The sequence below is a fragment of the Saimiri boliviensis genome, chromosome 8 (assembly GCF_048565385.1).
Source record: "Saimiri boliviensis isolate mSaiBol1 chromosome 8, mSaiBol1.pri, whole genome shotgun sequence".
Taxonomy (NCBI): Eukaryota; Metazoa; Chordata; class Mammalia; order Primates; family Cebidae; genus Saimiri; species Saimiri boliviensis.
Window position 1 is genome coordinate 13,247,161 of NC_133456.1, and position 18,434 is coordinate 13,265,594.

General features: G+C 49.6%; 1 protein-coding gene and 1 non-coding gene across 4 annotated transcripts in view; one reads left to right on the forward strand and one right to left on the reverse strand.

Annotated features, from left to right (window-relative positions):
* The first annotated feature begins 6,921 nt into the window (after nt 1-6,921).
* Nucleotides 6,922-18,434, forward strand: part of SHISA5 (shisa family member 5) — a 41,215-nt gene continuing 29,702 nt past the window's right edge. The window contains exons 1-2 of one of the 3 annotated variants that reach the window (XM_074403909.1): nt 6,922-7,102; nt 10,374-10,530. In XM_074403909.1, the coding sequence (XP_074260010.1) occupies nt 7,021-7,102; nt 10,374-10,530 (239 nt within the window). In that variant the 5' untranslated portion in view covers nt 6,922-7,020. The other 2 variants (XM_039477603.2, XM_074403908.1) reach the window with 2 other exon arrangements.
* Nucleotides 17,341-17,442, reverse strand: LOC120367273 (small nucleolar RNA U13). The gene has a single exon (XR_005581689.1). It is a non-coding gene; the product is annotated as a small nucleolar RNA U13 (small nucleolar RNA).

Sequence of the window (18,434 nt, forward strand, 5' to 3'; positions counted from 1 at the left end):
GAGAATTGCCTGAACCCAGGAGGCGGAGGTTGCGGTGAGCCGAGATCGCGCCATTGCACTCCAGCCTGGGTAACAAGAATGAAACTCCGTCTCAAAAAAAAAAAAAAAAAAAAAAAAGAGTTCGAGATCAGCCTGACCAACATGGTGAAACCCTGTCTCTACTAAAAATACAAAAATTAGCTGGGCGTGGTGATAGGTGCCTGTAATCCCAGCTACTCGGGAGGCTGAGGCAGAACAATTTGAACCCAGGAAGTGTAGGTTGCAGTGAGCCGAGATCTCGCCATTGCATTCCAGCCTGGGTGACAAGGCAAGACTCTCTCTCTCTCTCTCTCTCTCACACACACACACACACACACACACACACACACACAAGCAAACAGATCTCCAAATAGACCAATCTTTTTCTGAAAATCAGTTTACCTGAGCCAGTGCAAAAAGGAAGTGATAGCAGCAGGAGGCATCCAAATGCCTAGGCAGAGAGGGAGTCGTCCCCAGTGAAACCTACCTCCAAGCTGAACACAGCTTAAAGCCTGAAAGCCAAGCTACCAATTAAATCCTCAGACCTGATTGAGAATGTGTCTGTTTGTCAAGCTTTCCTCTGATTGATCCCTACCCCACCTGTTTTACATAGACCTGCCCTTTTGCAATTGGTTTTCTACGCTGTTGTGCTCTCCTTTGAGTGATGTATTTGCTTTAACCTATTTTGCAGACTCGCAAACCAGTCATCATGCACTCACTATTATGCGTCCATAAAAGGTCCCAGACCCAGCCACATGGGAGATTTTCCTGCCTTTGGGTAGGGAGACCACCCCACATCCCCTCTCTGCTGAAAGCTGTTTCCTCACTGGATAAAACTCCCCGCCTTGCTTACTCTTGCATTGTCAGTGCACCCTCGTTCTTCTTGGGTGCGGGACAGAAACTCAGGAACCTGTGCACAGGAAACCAGTGGGAAGGGAACCCGTGTGCAAGCCAGACTTGGCCCGGGGGTGCTGAGTGGGTGGTCTCCTGCAGCAGGGTGTGTGGCCGAGCCAGAGGAGGTCCCTGGCTTGCAAAGTGACCCGGAAGAAAATCCTGCATCAGGAGTTCCCTCTATTGAAAAAGTAACCTGAAGTAAACTGATGTTAATCAACCACCTTTTCCCATACTGTTTCCTTGTTCCTACCTTACGAAACCCACCATTCTGCTGTTGGCCAGTGAGAAGTATCATGTAGAATGGAGACTGCCCTATTCATGAATTGTGAATAAAAGCCAATTAATTCTAGAACTAAATTCATTGTCCTTTTCCCTTTGGACAAGCCAAATGAAGCCACACCTGGGGCGAGGTATGGGCGGAGGGGCACACAGCTTCCATGTTGTCTCGGAGCTCACCAGTCTTCCCTGCACTTCAACGTGTTGGCCAACCCAGAAGCTCCCAGACCCCACTGTTTAATGGTTTTTATGGAGGTTTCATTACAAAGGCATGATTGATTAAATCATTGGCTATTGGTGATTGAACTCAATCTCTAGCCTCCCTCCCTTACCCTGAGTTTGAGAGATGTGACTGAAGTTCTAAAACTCTTATCCTGATTTGGTCTTTCAGGCCCATATGGTGAAGCTATCTAGCAGCGCTCTGATAGGAGTCATCCATTTGCATCAGAAGGACGGTAAATTCTAATGGGTTCAGGAACTCGGTGTCAGGCAAGGAGAACTAAGACTACATATTTAGGTTTTTCATCATGCCACAGCAACAGTAGCAGTGACTGTCAGCTCGGACTCCTCTGCCTGCCACGGATTGCCAGAGCGCTTTCCTTCCCCAGGGCTGGAGTTCCACCGCTTTTAGCTCCAACCAGGCAGATGACCAGTCCGCACACACCCATTTCCCTGGGCATATGCTACCATTCCTGGTGAGGATTTCTTTAACAATTTTTTTTTTTTTTTTTTAGACAGAGTCTTGCTCTGTTGCCCAGGCTGGAGTGCAGTGGCACAATTTGAGCTCTTTGGTTCAAGTGATTCTCTTGCCTCAGCCTCCTGAGCAGCTGGGATCACAGGCATGAGCCACCACGCCTGGCTAATTTTTTTGTTTGTTTAGTAGAGACCGGGTTTTGCTAGGTTGGCCAGGCTAGTCTCAAACTCATGACCTCAGGTGATCTACTTGCCTTGGCCTCCTAAAGTGCAGGGATTACAGGTTTGAGCCACCATGCCCGGCTGTTTTCTCCTTTTTTTTTTTGAGATGGAGTTTCGCTCTTGTTACCCAGGCTGGAGTGCAATGGTGCGATCTCGGCTCATTGTAACCTCCGCCTCCTGGGTTCAGGCAATTCTCCTGCCTCAGCCTCCTGAGTAGCTGGGATTACAGGCACGCGCCACCATGCCCAGCTGGTTTTTTGTATTTTTCTTAGAGATGGGGTTTCATCATGTTAACCAGGATGGTCTTGATCTCTTGACCTCATGATCCACCCGCCTCAGCCTCCCAAAGTGCTGGGATTACAGGCTTGAGCCACCGCGCCCAGCCATGTTTTCTCCTTTTTTTTCTTTTTGAGACAGAGTCTTGCTCTATCGCCCCGGCTGGAGTGTAGTGGTGTGATCTTAGCTCACTGCAACCTCTACCTCCTGGACTCAAGCAATCCTCTGTGTAGCTAGGGCTACAGGCATGCATCATGTCACCCAGCTAAGTTTTGTATTTTTTGTAGAGACAGGGTTTTGTCATGTTTCCCAGGCTGATCTCGAACTCCTGTGCTCAAGAAATATCTGCCTGCCTCTCCCTCCCAAAATGCTGGAATTACAGGCAGGAGTCACCACTGTGCCCAGCCCTGATGAGAACTTCTCTATCAGGTGGAGGAAGCTGACTCTGCCCAACTTAATCAGAAACCCAGTTTATGAAAAGGAACTGTAGAGCCCTTGGAGCCAACAAGGCGTCTGGAAAACAAGGTTCCCAGTTTAGGCAGTATCAGCTCCAGCCCAAAACACAGTGCTACTTCAGCCTGGTGAGCATGCCACTGCTGCTGCCATGAGGGGTGAGCAGGGGCCTTTGTGACTCACACACCCTGCCCACAGGTGCAGACGCACGCTGCTGGCACGACTGCTGCAGCCCTCCATCAAAGCTGGTCGCCAGTGCCCCCGACTCCAGGGAGACTACCTTATATGATTGGGCCTACGGCAAAAGCCCTTGCCCTGGGGCAAAGGAATCGGAAAACGATAATATTTAGTATGTTCCTCCCTGATGTGGAGGAAAGGGGACCAGGTGCTGGATGAAGAGGAATAGCAAGGGTCCTTGAGCAAGCGTTCTACTGCAGAACTCACCAATCCAACTGCAGAACTCACCAACAGGCCCTGCGGTCAGTTCTGGGGCTGGGTTGATGGCCTCATCCTCACCTGGTCACTCTCACCCTGGGCTTTTCAGTGGGTGCTGCTTTGCCCCAGCAGCCCCATGCAGAGTTCTCACCTACATACTGTACCTAAGATCCCAGAAGAAAACAGTCATTCCTATCAAACTGGGTATTTGAGGAGAGTTTAATAAAAGTGCTGTTGCTCTTTGGGAGGCTGAGGTGGGTGGATCACTTGAGCCCAGGAGTTGGAGACCAGCCTGGGCAACATGGCAAAACTCCACCTCTACGAAAAATACAAAACTTAGCTGAGCATGGCTGGGTGCACTGGCTCACGCCTATAATCCCAGCATTTTGGGAGGTCGAGGCGGGCGGATAATAAAGTCAGGAGATAGAGACCCCCTGGCCAACATGGTGAAACCCCATCTCTACTGAAATACAAAAATTAGTGGGAGTGGTCGCAGGTGCCTGTAATCCCAGCCAGCTACTCAGGAGGCTGAGGCAGGAGAATCGCTTGAACCTGGGAAGCAGAGGTTGCAGTGAGCTGAGATCACACCACTGCATTCCAGCCTGGGTGACAGAGCAAGACTCTGTCTCAAAGAAAAAAAAAAAAAAAAAATTAGCTGAGCGTGGTGGTGAGCACCTGTATTCCCAGCTACTCCAAAGGCTGAGGTGGGAGGATCTCCTGAGCCTGCGGAAACTAAGGCTGCAGTGAGCCGTGACTATACTCCAGCCTGGGTGACAGAGTGAGACCCGTTCTCAAACAACAACAACAACAACAACAACAACAACAACAACAACAACGTGCTGTTTACAGAGCTGCAGGTAGGTTTGGGGAGCCACCCAGCCTGGGTACAGCATCTGGGCCAAGTTTGGTTTCTGCCTTGGAGGGACCACTTTCCCCAGGCAACTTGTATTTCCAAGCTTTGCAGGCCTGACCCACAGAAAATGCCTGACACATGGGTACCTGCCTGTGAGATGCATGATTGTGATCTCCAGGCCCCTGAGATAATCCCAGCCCGCCTTTCTCCTGCCCACGCACAGCCCTGGGTGGGGCCCGAAGCACCCACCAAGCTCAACCATGAGCTGTGGGCAGGTAAGGGGGTGTGGGAGAGCCATAGACCAAAAAGGCAGAGAGCAAGAGGCCAGGTGAGAGGCCCCTAAAGGATCTAGGGGTTGGGGCAGCAGAGTCGAGAGGCCAAAGGTAGGCAATGGCAATGGACGGTGGGAAAGAACAATTTCTTTTCTTTTTTTTTTTGAAACGCAGTCTTCCTTTGTCGCCATTCGGAGTGCAGTGGTTCGATCTCAGCTCACCGCAACCTCCGCCTCCTGGGTTAAAGCAATTCTCCTGCCTCAGTCTCCCAAGTACCTGGGATTACAGACATACGCCACCATGCCCACCTAATTTTGTATTTTTATTAAAGACAGGGTTTCTCCATTTTGGCCAGACTGGTCTCGAACTCCCAAACTCAGGTGATCCACCTGCTTTGTCCTTCCAAAATGCTGGGATTACAGGCGTGACCCACCGCGCCCTGCCTTTTTTTTTTCTTCTTATTTTGAGATAAGTTCTTGCTCGGTTGCCCAAACTGGAGTGCAGTGACACAATCATAACTCACTGCAACCTTCATCTCCTGGGCCCAAATGATTCTCCCACCTCAGCCTCCCAAGCAGCTGAGACCACAGGTATGTGCCACCACACCCAGGTAATTTTAAATTTTTCTGTAGACGCCGGGTGTGGTGGCTCATGCCTGTAATCCCAGCACTTTGGTAGTCCAAGGAGGGCTGATCAGGAGGTCATGAGATGGAGACCATCCTGGCCAACATGGTGAAATACCGTCTCTACTAAAAATACAAAAATCAGCTGGGCTCGGTGGTGCGCGCCTGTAGTCCCAGCTACCCAGGAAGCTGAGGCAGGAGAATCTCTTGAACCTGGGAGGCGGAGGTTGCAGTGAGCTTAGATTGCTCCACTGCACTCCAGCCTGGGCTACAGTGAGACTCTGTCTAAAAAAAAAAAAAAAAATTCTGTAGAGATGGGATCTCCTTATGTCGTCCAGGCTTAGGACAACTCTTAGGAGCTTGGCTGGGGGCAGGAACTGGAAAACCAAGGGACGAGAAACCAAGCTTGTGGATGGTGCAAGCTTACGGAGGCAGAGGGCCAGGCACCCAGGGCATGGAACACAGGATGGCTCTAGAGCTGGACATGAGGGGTGTGCAGTGGCCATTCTGCAGAAGGGGGACCCGGGCTGTACGCAGCTTTGGAGAGTGGAGCTCAGGAGGCAGAGGTGGGATAATAAGGCTGGGCTGCCAAGGAGGATATGACTCCAGTCCTTCACTAAGACTCTCCCAGAGTTCACCCTGCCTGGGGACAGTCATAGCCCTGCCACCCACATGTGTGCTGAACACGGTGAGTCTTAAGCCCTTCTTGGCCGGGAGGCGATGGGGGCTTATTGGAGACCCAGGCCTACCTCTCCCTGTTCTAACATCCCAACCTGGGAGATTCCTGGGAACATCCCAGATTGTCCCCTTGGGTTTTTCTTTGTCCACAGTGATGTCTCCACCTTTAGGTGAGAAATACATGGTGGCACACAGGGTGCACAACCTGGCCTGGGTGCCCCATTAGTGTGACATTTCATGTTTTCTGTCTGGAGTGCAATGTTCTAATTGTGCCAGGTGCAGAGCAGGGGTGGGTCATGAACTCTGGGCATAAAAGGAAGAATGACCCAACTTCCTGGTTCTGCCTGGACCCTTGCCCCGCAGTGAGGGGGCGTTGGCAGCCCCAGAACCCTGTGCGGGAAGTCGGCCTGGCTGTGCCCTGGGAGCTGCCAGTTTCCAGCTCAGTCCTGGCCCACTGCGCCAGTGCTGAGCCTGCATCTCACAGGCATGTGCCCATGTGTGCAGGGTTGGGGCTGAGGATCACCTTGGGATGAGGATGTCAAGATGGGGGCAAGAGATCGAGTGTACTCTGATCTGGGGGCTGGGCTTGCAGAATGGAACCGGCAGGGCATTTGTGGAGTGTCTACTTAGTACGAAGGTCTGCGCTGGGCCCTGTCCCCGCACCTCAGGTGGTCCTCAGGTAGTCCTCAGGTAGTCCTCGGGCGAGTGTGGATCCGCCGGGATCACGCTGGGAGGGATGGGCTGTGGCTGCCCCCAGCCCACACAGTAGGCGCTCAGTGTCACGGTGCACATTCCTGGGGAGGCCCTCCGAGCCCAAAGGCTGGGGGCCGCCCTGCACCCTCCCAAGCATCCGGTGAGCAAAAGGCAACTCTGTGCATCGCCCCGGCGCCTGTCCGCGTCCGGGAAATGGGTCCTAAGTTTTCGCGCAGATGCCCGGTGCTGAGCTGGCCCCGAGCCTGGGAGGGATGTCGGCTTCCTTCCCTTCCAGCCCCCAATCACCCTCCTTCCCTTCCTCTCCATCCTCCCCTCCTCCCTCCCTCTCCTTCCTCCCCTCCCCTCCCCCTCCCCTTTCCCCTTCCCCCTCCCCCCTCCTCCCTCCCCCCTCCTCCCTCCCCCCTCCTCCCTCCCCTCCATCTTCCTCCTCCCTCTCCCTCTCCCCTTCCTCCTCCCCCAATCCTTCTCCTCTGCCCTCCGCCCCCTCCCGGGCGGGGGTTCCGGGAACCGGTCGGGCCGGGGCGGGGCGAGGGAGGGGAGCGGCCGCGCGGGTCGCTGAGGCTGTGGCGGCTCCGCGCCCCGCACTCGCGTCCGTCTGTCTGTCCGCCCTGCCATGGCCGCGCCGGCCCCAGCACCGCGGGTCCTGTTGCTGTTGCTGCTGCTGCTACCGCCGCCTCCGGGTGGTGAGCCTCGGGGTGGGGGCGGCCCGTTCTGCCCTGGGACCCGGCAGACACTTCCCCGCGCTGCCGCTCCAACCAGCCGGGCAGCACCAGCCCTGCCGTGCCCCTCACCGACCCCTAATTGCCCCGAGGCCGTCAGCGAACCCCCCACGACTACGGACCTCTCCTCTTCCCCGGCATCCTCCTTGCCTGAACAACCCTGCCCCGACCCCAGACAGTTGCCACCCTTGTCTGTCCTGGAACGGTGGGGAGGAGTCTGCCCTCCAGTCCCTGTCCCTGGGGATGGGGTCCCCAGAGGCTGCGGTAGGATTCCCCCTGCCTGGCTTTTGTTTGGCCGGGGGCTGCAGGGCGGCCTGGCCCCTCCATCAGAGGCCGTTCCTCTTTGCCTCTGTTTCGTGTCTGGGAGCCCCCACCGTTGCCTCCTTGGGCTCTTGTGTTCCTGGAGAGCCCGATGCTGAGGCTGGCGTCAGGGGTGGAGACACCGCTGTGCGTGTTGGTTGCAGATCGGTGATTCACAGACTCTGGAAGGCTGGCTGGGGGCCCTTTAGGGGTAGGAACTGGAACAACCGCCTTCCCACCCTTTGGAGTGGGTGGCTTCCTGGAAGGGAAGGCTCTGTTTCCTGAGTGCTGGGATGAATCCGGAGGACCTGGGCTAGAGAACGTAGAAAGGGGACACCTGTGCCCAGAACCCGCCCACCCCTGGAGTGGGCCTGTAGGAGGGTCACTGATTCAGTGAGGTCTGGGGGTCAGAGAGCATTTGTGCCATAAACTCAGCCTAAACAGCTTCATCAGTGTGTCTTCAGCCCTAGTTCAGTGGCTCAGGCTGGGCTGTGAAGACCCTGCTGCATGTGGATTCACCTGAGCCACGCTGATGCTACCAGCTTTCAGGTGGGCAGCTGGCCAAGCTGGGCTCGTCAGCGGTTCAGTCCTCTCCTCCGTGGCTTTGCCCAGAGCAGGGTTCTGCCTGGAGCTGCCAAGAAGTGCAGTTCACCCCCACTCCCCACTGAAGTTTCCTCTTCCTAAGGAGGGCACTCAGTGTGTGTGTCTCTGGGCTTCACTCCACTGACAGCCTCAGGGTGCGTGGTGCCCTGATCAGGCCTGGGCACCAGATGCTGCACACGGCCAGGTGCCTGGCCTGGCTGGGTCTCCAGAAGCCATGTGCTATGCCAGACTGTTTCCAGGCGGATGTAGTTATGCCTCAGCGCTATCATCAGACCTGTGCCCTGACTACTGCGGGTTTGTGGGTCTCGCTGGACTAGAGGTGTCTTTGGAGTCTTCCCTGAAAAATCCCATGCTGTTCCTTCCTGCTAGTGGGCACTAGGTCTCTGCTAATGTAGCCTAAGGATACATGGGAACATTTGACTGTAGCATCTTCCTGGAGGTTTGTAAACCTTGTCATCCAAAACCCTGGGTTGTATTCCACATTTGTTGTCAGCCAGCACAACCTTGTACACTGAGACTTGTAAGGATGTTATTGGATCCCAACTCTGTGCTGAGAGCCCTGTGATGGCTCCAGAGCTCCAGATGGTGCCACTGCCTGGGAGCCCTGTTGCTTAGGCTGGTCTCAAAACTTCTGGAAGGCACAAACATTTCCTGGACAACTGCTGTAGGCCCAGCTCGGGGCTAAGTGCTTTATGAACACTTGTATGATGGTTGTGACAATTTCTGACCAGGAGCTAGCCTGTTATTATGGTTGTGGGGTGGTCTGTGAGAGCCAGGCCTCTGCAATTGTGGTGCCCAGCAGCAGCTGAGGCTACTGGGGCTGAGTGATGAGGAGAAGGAACGAGGATTAAGAACCGCACAGTCTGGTTGGGTGTGGTGGCTCATGCCTGTAATCCCAGCATTTTGGGAGGCCGAGGCGGGCGGATCACCTGAGGTCAGGAGTTCGGGACCAGTCTGGTCAAAATGGCAAAACCCCATCTCTACTAGAAATACAAAAATTAGCTGGGCATGGTGGCAGACACTTGTAATCTCAGCTACTCGGGAGGCTGAGGCAGGAGAATCACTTGAACTCAGGAGATACAGATTGCAGTGAGCTGAGATCACGCCACTGCACTCTAGCCTGGGCAATAGAGTAAAACTCGGTCTCAAAAAAAAAAAAAAAAGAAAGAAATGGCTAGTTGCGGTGGCTCACGCCTGTAATCCCACCACTTTGGGAGGCTGAGGTTGGTGGATCACCTGAGGTCAGGAGTTTGAGACCAGCCTGACCAACATGGTGAAATCCCATCTCTACTAAAAAATGCAACAAAAAATTAGCTGGGTTTCCAGGAGAGCGTCCTGTAATCCCAGCTACTTGGGAAGCTGACGCAGGAGAATCTGTTGAATCTAGGAGGCAGAGGTTGCAGTGAGCCAAGATCATGCCACTATAAACCAGCCTGGGCAACAGAGTGAGACCCATCTAAAAAAAGGGAAAAAAAAGAAATGGACAGTTCAATGTCCAGCCCCTGCAGGTGTTCAGCTGTGTGACTTCTCACCTGGGCAGTTTCTGGAGGAGGGAGCCTGGAATAGGGCCTTGAAGGATGAGTAGAATTGAAAAGCAGGGAATGAATGCTGGCTGGGCATGGTGGCTCACGCCTATAATCTCAGCACTTTGGGAGGCCGAGGCAGGTGGATCATGAGGTCAGGCGTTCAAGACCAGCCTGGCCAAGATGGTGAAGCCCTATCTCTACTAAAACTGCAAAAATTAGCCAGGCATGGTGGCGGGCACTGTAATCTCAGCTACTTGGAGGCTGAGGCAGGAGAATCGCTTGAACCCAGGTGGCAGAGGTTGCAGTGAGCCAAGATCCTGTCACTGCACTCCAGCTTGGGTGACAGACTGTCTCAAAAAAGAAAAAAAAAAAAAAAAAGCAGGAGATGGGAAACAGGCAAGAATGTAAGTGGAGTATGGACAGGTTGGAGAGCTGGAGTGATCTTCAGGGCCCTTTACAGTCTAGGCCCTGCTTGCAAACTCAGGCCTTTATCCAGAAGCAGTGAGAATTAGGGAGGTCTGAGAGCAGCCTGTGGCCCCATCAGACTCACACTGAGAAAGTTCACTCTTCTCTAGGAGGCTGGTGCACTGGTGAGGGAGAGAGGGAGCCCAGTTAGGGCATCTTTCACTGTGTGGCCGGTGGAGAGGGTGTGGCTGAGGGGGAGCAGCGGCCTGGGTCGGAAGGTGGCCTGTGGCTAGGGTAGCTCAGGGACGGCACAGCATAGGAGAGTGTGGTCTGGTGGCTGTGCCAGTGAGGGGCTGTGTGGGTGGGGTCTGGCCCTGGGGGCACAGGTGAACAGGTGTGTTTCTCCTCCCCAGCGCATGGTGAGGTGTGTACAGCTTCCCGTGGACTCAGTCTCTTCCCCGAGTCCTGTCCAGATTTCTGCTGTGGTACCTGTTATGACCGATACTGCTGCTCTGACGTGCTGAAGAAATTTGTGTGGACCGAGGAAGGGTGTTCTGTGCCTGAAGCCAGGTGGGTGCCCCGGTGGGTCGCAGGGTGGGTGGCTGGAGCCTGTGCCCCACAGGAGAGTATGTGGAAGAGACATGGCTCTGCCCCTCTGGCCTCTCAGCCCACTCCAGGTGGTGGCCAGAGCATTGGACCAGAGCGCTTAGGGAGCCCCTGTTCTGGGCTGCTCAGTTAGCCTGCTGTTCATCTCCCCACTACCCTGTGGATTCTGGCTGGCTGAGCCTTGGTCTAAGTAGATTTCTTAAGGATCCTTGGCCTCAGCTGGTCCTGTGGCTCACCCCTGGGTGTGTACCTGTGTCAAGATGTCCTCAGAGTGGGTACCTACAACCTCCACCTTCTGGGTTCACGTAATTCTGCCTCAGCCTTCCAAGTAGCTGTGATTACAGGTACCCACCACCACATCCAACTAATTTTGTGTATTTGTAGTAGAGATGGGGTTTCACTGTGTTGGCCAGGCTGGCCTCAAACTCCTGACATCGTGATCCACCTGCCTCGGCCTCCCAAAGTGCTGGGACTAGAGGCATGAGCCACCATGCCTGGCCACATATTTATTTTTGTGAGATGGAGTCTCACCGTGTTGCCTAGGCTGGCGTCAGACTCCTGGGCTTGAGCTGTCCTCCTCCCTTAGCCTCCTGAGTAGCTGGGACTATAGGTGTGCACCACCGTGCCTGGCCTATGTATTTAATGAGATGGCTTATGACCATCTCATTCCCTTCCCACCCCACAGGCAACCAGTCTGCTATGTATAAGGAGCAACCTTTTTATCATTTGTGTTCTTGCAAAGTCAGTGTAGTGTAAGACCCATCCATGTTGCTGTGGCACATTTGGGTTTTGCCCACCACTGCTGTGTCCCTCTGGAGGGTGTGAGTCCATAGTGGTTGCCATGATAGATCGCTTCAGTGGGCCTCCTGATATACCTCCTTTTATGGAGCTGTGTAAGACTTTTCTTGGAAACACATCTGGTCGTGGAGTTGCTGTGTCACGGAGAGGCACACAGCCACGTCACGCCTGAGGTTCCTGACAGGTCATCTTTTACCCTTTCACTTCACCTTTTGGCATTTTTATATTTTACAAATGTCTTTTTTTTTTTTTTTTTTTTTTTTCCCCAGCTGGATTAAGGACCTAATGTGAAAAAGCAAAGTTATAAAACTATTAGAAAAAAATATATAGGCAAATGCCTTTGTGACTTTGCGATGAGTGAGAATTTCTTAAAGAAGAAAATGGCTGGATTTGACTACTTCAAAATGAAAGACTTTGCTTGTATTAGTTAGATTTAGGCTTATTAGCAGTCCACGGCTGGCATCTGAGATGTTTTCCTAACCTCAGCACATGACTCCGACTTCTCAATCCAATATTCCAACCTCCAAGAAGGAGGAAAGAGGAAAGAAGAAAGAGGGAGACTTCGAGAATACTGCCCACAAATTTCCCACATATTTTCTCTTATATCCTATTGGTCAGAATGTAGGCAAGTGGCAACACCTGCAAGGTATTTTGGGAAATGTAGTCTTTATGGCTGGAAGCCTTGGGTCCAGCTACAAATCAGAGTTTGTATTTGTTTTAACTAGGAAGTAAAGGGAGGGCAGTTGTTGGAGCTAGCTAGTAGCTATACAACAAAGAAGTGTCATAGACGGAGTTCATGCCAATTCAACTGAGAGAATATATTTTCAGTATATATGACTGACATTAATATCTGTAATGCACAGCAAATCAGAAACAAAACAACAAAAAAAGAGGGAGATAAATCTGTGTAAAAATGTGGAAAGGATATGAGCAAGCAAGTCATAGAGGAGGAGGCCAGAATGGCTAATAAACAGAGGAAGGGATGTTTCATCTCATTAATAATCGGAGAAATGCAAAATGAAGTGAGAAATGGATACCACTTTACACCCAATAATAAAATATAGGATAATATCCAGCTGTCAGGGATGTGGGGAAAATGCAACCCTTATGCACTGTAGGGGTCAGTGAAAATTTTTTTTTTCTTTTTCTTTTTTCCATGAAAACGAGCAAACTAAAATTAAAACAAGCTGAAGCAACAAAATAATTAATGAATTTAAGCAAAAATTAATGCGACAGGGAATAGCAAAACTAAAGGCAAAGAAAAAACCCAGTGAAATCAAAAGCTAGTTCTTTGGAAAGAACATAAATGGGGCCGGGCGCGGTGGCTCAAGCCTGTAATCCCAGCACTTTGGGAGGCCGAGGCGGGTGGATCACAAGGTCAAGAGATCGAGACCATCCTGGTCAACATGGTGAAACCCCGTCTCTACTATAAATACAAAAAATTAGCTGGGCATTGTGGCGCGTGCCTGTAATCCCAGTTACTCAGGAGGCTGAGGCAGGAGAATTGCCTGAACCCAGGAGGCGGAGGTTGCGGTGAGCCGAGATCGCGCCATTGCACTCCAGCCTGGGTAACAAGAGCGAAACTCCATCTCGGAAAAAAAAAAAAAAAAAGAACATAAATGGGACTTTACTACTGACCCTACAAATATTCAATGGATTATGAAGAAATACTATCAATAATTTTATGCCAATAAATTAGATGATAGGTGAAATAGACAAATTCCTAGAAACACATAAACCAGTAGAATTGACTCAAGAAAAAAATAGATCATCTAAACAGATGTATATCTTAAGAGATTAAAAGGAAATCTGGGCCCAGATGGCTTCACTGCTGAATTCACTACCAAACATTTAAAGAATACTAACTCTTCACAAAGTCTTCTGAAAAACAGAAGTAGGTAACACTTCTTTTTTTTTTTTTTTTTTTTTTTTTTTTTGAGAAAAATAAAGAAGAGGAAGAAAGAAAAAGAGGAAGAGGGAGAGAGGATGGGGGTATTGCTTTATTGCCTGGGCTAGAATGCAATCTAAATATGGGTATGCCTATATTTGTCCTTAATAATGGAGATATAAAAGAAAATGAGGGAAGAGAATAACAAACACGGAGCCAACCAACATTTCGTTTAAACTTCTAAGTTGATATGATGTGGTACTGATCTATGTATTCCTGTATTGGGTGCATATATATTTAGGATCTTTAGCTCTTCTTGTTGTTGCATTGATCCTTTTCTCATTATATAATGTCCTTCTTTGCTTCTTTTGATCTTTGTTGCTTAATTGTAACTTCTGCTTTTTATTTATTTATTTTAGCTCTCTGGTTGGTTGGTAAATCCTTCTCCATCCCTTGTTTTGAGTCTTTGTGTATCCTTGAATGTGAGATGGGTCTGGATGCAGCATACTGATGGGTTTTAGGTTTTTATTCAAATTGCCTGTCTGTCTTTGGATTGGGGGATTTAGTCAATTTAAATTTAGAATTAATAATAATATATGTGAGTTTAATACTGCCATTTAATATTAGCTGGCTATTTTGCCCATTAGTTGATGTAAATTCTTCATTATATTGATGCTCTTTTTGGTATTTTTTTAGAAAGGCTGATACTGTTTGTTCCTTTCTATGTGTAATGGTTCTTTCAGAAGCTCTTGTAAAGCAGGCCTGGTGGTGATGAAATCTCTGAGTGCTTGCTTGTTGACAAAAAACTTTATTTTTCCTTCACTTGTGAAGCTTAGTTTGGCTAGATGTGAAATTCTTGGTTGAAAGGTCTTTTCTTTAAGGATGTTGGATATTGGTCCCCACTCTCTTCTGGCTTGTAGGGTTTCTGCTGAGAGATCTGCTGTAAGTCTGATAGGCTTCCCTTTGTGGGTAACCTGACCTTTCTCTCTGGCTGCCCTTAGTATTTTCTCCTTCATTTCAACCCGGGTGAATCTGACGATTATGTGCCTTGGAGTTGCTCTTCTTGAGGAATATCTCTGTGGTGTTCCCTGTATTACCTGGAGTTGAATATTATCTTGCCTTACTAGGTTGGGAAAATTTTCCTGAATAATATCCTGAAGCGTATTTTCCAGCTTGGATTCATTCTCTTCATCACATTCAGGTACACCTATCAAGCGTAGATTAGGTCTTTTCACATAGTCCCATATTTCTTGGAGACTTTGCTCGTTCCTTTTTATCCTTTTTTCTCTAATCTTGTCTTCTTGTTTTATTTCATTGAGTTGGTCTTCGACCTCTGATATCCTTTCTTCTGCTTGATCAATTCGGCTGTTAAAACTTGTGCATACTTCACGAAGTTCTTGTATTGTGTTTTTCAGCTCCATCAATTCACTTATATTCCTCTCTAAATTGTATATTCTTGTTAACATTTCGTCAAATCTTTTTTCAAAGTTCTTAGTTTCCTTAGATTGGTTTAAAACAAGTTCTTTTAATTCACAGAAGTTTCTTATTATCCACATTTTGAAGCCTGCTTCTGTAATTGGAACACACTCGTTCTCCATCAAGCCTTGTTCCGTTGCTGATGAGGAACTGTGATCCCCTGCTGAGGGAGAGGCGTTCTGATCTTGGGCATTCTCAGCCTTTTTTGGCTGTTTTCTTCCCTTCGTTATAAATTTATCCATCTGTGGTCTTCGTATTTACCGTCTTTGTAATTGGTTTTCTGAGTGGACGTCCAACTTACTGATTCTCAGCGCCGAAATCTGAGCAACCCACTGCGCCGACTAAATCAGCGGCGTTAAGATTGTTGGTGCTTTTCTGACTCTGCAGCAGGAACCGACGCTCCGAGGTGCCGGCAAAACCGCCTCGCCGGTCACAAGAGTCGCGCTGGCGACCCGTGGGGTTCCTCCGCTGGGAATCTCCTGGTGCGTGAGCAACAAGAATTCATGTGAAGGTGTGGCGTCCTCTCGTTCTTTGTGCTTTCACTGGGAGCTACAATCCCGAGCTGCTGGTGATCAGCCATCTTGGATCTCTTTCTCTGCGGTAACTCAGTACAAATGTCTTTCTTAAAAAACCTATCGTGGTATTTGTTTTTTCAAAGCAGGAGCATTTATTCTATTTATTTATTTTGAGACCCAGGCTGGAGTGCAGTGGCTCGATCTCGGCTCACTGCAGTCTCCACCTCCTGGGTTCAAGCGATTTCCTTGCCTCAGCCTCCCGAGCAGTCAGGAACACAGGTGCACACCACCACGCCTGGCCCTATTCCATTTAAATTTAACGTAAGGGCTAGGTGGGTGCCATGGCTCATGCCTGTAATTCCACCTCTTTGGGAAGCTGGAGGATCACTTGAACCCAGCAGGTTGAGGCTGCAGTGAGCCGTGACTGGTGCTCCTGTATTCCAGCCTGGGCAACAGAGCGAGACCTCATCTCAAAAATAAATAATTAATGTAATGTAGTTATTGATATTCTGAGGTTATATTTGCATCTTTTGTGCCATTTGTCTCTCCCACACTTTCCTTTTTTTATTTCCTGTATTGTTTTGGTTTTACTCCATATTTTTCTTCGACTATTACTTCTTGTTTTCTATTCTGTTTTTTTTTTTTTTGAGATGGAGTTTCGCTCTTGTTACCCAGGCTGGAGTGCAATGGCGCGATCTCGGCTCACCGCAACCTCCGCCTCCTGCGTTCAGGCAATTCTCCTGCCTCAGCCTCCTGAGTAGCTGGGATTACAGGCACGCACCACCATGCCCAGCTGATTTTTTGTATTTTCAGTAGAGACGGGGTTTCACCATGTTGACCAGGATGGTCTCGATCTCTTGACCTCGTGATCCACCCGCCTCGGCCTCCCAAAGTGCTGGGATTGCAGGCTTGAGCCACCGCACCCAACCTTCTATTCTGTTTTTTATTTTAAATTTTTTATTTTGTCTTATTTTGTTTTTTATGTTTTTGAGATGGAGTCTTGCTCTGTTCCAGAGGCTGGAGTGCAGTGGCGTGATTTCAGCTCACTACAACCTCTGCCTCCCAGGGTCAAGTGATTGTCCTATCTCAGCCTCCTGAGTAGCTGGGATTACAGGCACGTGCCACCATGCCCAGCTAATTTTTAAATTTTTAGTAAGAGATGGAATTTCACCATGTTGGCAAGGATGATCTCAATCTCCTGACTTTGTGATCCGCCCACCTCAGCCTCCCAAAGTGCTGGGATTACAGGCGTGAGCCACCGCGCCCGGCCTATTTTTATTTTTTCTGGAGTCTCCCTCTGTCTCCCAGGCTGGAGTGCAGCGGCATGATCTCAGCTCACTGCAACCTCCCCCTCTGAGGTTCAAGCAATTCTCCTGCTTCAGCTTCCTGAGTAGCTGGGACGACAGGCACACGCCCCCATGCCTGACTAATTTTTTGTATTTTAGTAGAGACTGGGTTTCACTGTGTTGTTGCCCAGGCTGGTTTCAAACTACTGAGCTCAGGCAATCCACCTGTCTTGACCTCCCAAAGTGTTAGGATTACAGGCGTGAGCCACTGTGCCTAGTTGAGATGATTGCATGATTTTAAAATTTTCTGTTAATATGATAAATTGCATTACTCTGCAAAACAGTATTTTATGTGAGTACAGAGCGTAGGTTGATGGTTATTTTTTCTTAGCATATAGAAGCTTCCATTCTACTGTCTCCCAGTTTCCACGATTTCTGTTGAGACATCAGCTCAACAGCTAGTGTCCCTCATTGAAAAGAAATCTCTCTCTCTTTTTTTTGAGACAGGGTCTCACTCTGTTGCCAGCCTGGAGGGCAGTGGTGCAGTCACTGCTCACTGCAGCCTCGACCTCCTGGGCTGAAACATATCTTCCTACCTCAGCCTTCCAAGTAGTTGGGATTACAGGTGCCTGCCACCATGCCTGGCTAATTTTCATTTATTTTTTGTAGAGATAGGGGTCTCCCTATGTTGCTCAGGCTGGTCTTGAACTCCTGGGCTCAAGTGATCCTCCTACCTCAGCCTCCCAAAGTGCTGAGATTACAGGTACACCTGGTTGAAATCTCTCTTGTTTTTTTTTTAAATTTTTTTTCATGTCAGATGGGTAATGTGCTGAGTCATAACAAGGTTCAAGATGGCACATCTCACACAAGCTTGTGAACGCCCAATCATCATGCTCAGGAACTACAAAAGGATCTCTCTCTCTTTTTTAAAACCCTCTGATTGCTTTTTTTTTTTTTTTTTTTGGACGAAGTCTTGCACTGTTGCCTGGGCTGGGGTGTGGTGGTGCGATCTCGGCTCACTGCAACTTCTGCCTCCTGGGTTCAGGTAATTCTCCTGCCTTAGCCTCTTGGGTAGCTGTAATTACAGGCACATGTCACCACACCTAGCTAATTTTTTGTATTTTTAGTAGAGATGGGGTTTCACTACGTTGGTCAGACTGGTCTCAAACTCCTCACCTTGTGATCCGCCCTTCTCAGCCTCGAAAACTGCTGGGATTATCGGCATGAGCCACCTCACCCAGCGTGATTGCTTTTTAAGATTTTTTTTTTTTTTTTTTTTTTTTTTTTTTGGCCTAGCACTGTAGCTTATGCCCACGCCCATAGTTCCAACACTTTGAGAGGCCAAGGTGGGCAGATCACATGAGGTCAGGAGTTTGAGACCAGCCTGACCAACATGGTGAAACCCCGTCTCTACTAAATACAAAAAATTAGCCGGGTATGGTGGTGCATGCCTGTAATTACAGCTGCTTGGGAGACTGAGGCAGGAGAATCACTTGAGCCCGGGAGGCGGAGGTTGTGGTTAGTCAAAATTGCACCATTGCACTCCAGCCTGGACAAGAGAGAAGCTTCGTCACAAAAAAAACAAAAAAACAAAAAAACAACTTTTTTTTTCCTTGTCTGGTGTTGTTCAGTTCACTGCTGTATGTAGATATGTGTTTTTTCTTTTTATGCTGCTAAAGATTTGTTAAGTTTCTTAACTTTTTTGAGGGGAAGCTTTTTTTTTCCTTTTTGTGGAGAATGGGGTCTTGCTCTATTGCCCAGGCAGGTCTCGAACTCCTGGGCTCAAGCTCTCCTCCCACCTCTGCCTCCCTAATAGCTGGGATTACAGGCATTGAGCCATTGCTCTGGCAAGGATTTAAGTTTCTTGAGGCTGTGGTTTTGTGTCTCATCAGTTTAGGAAAATTC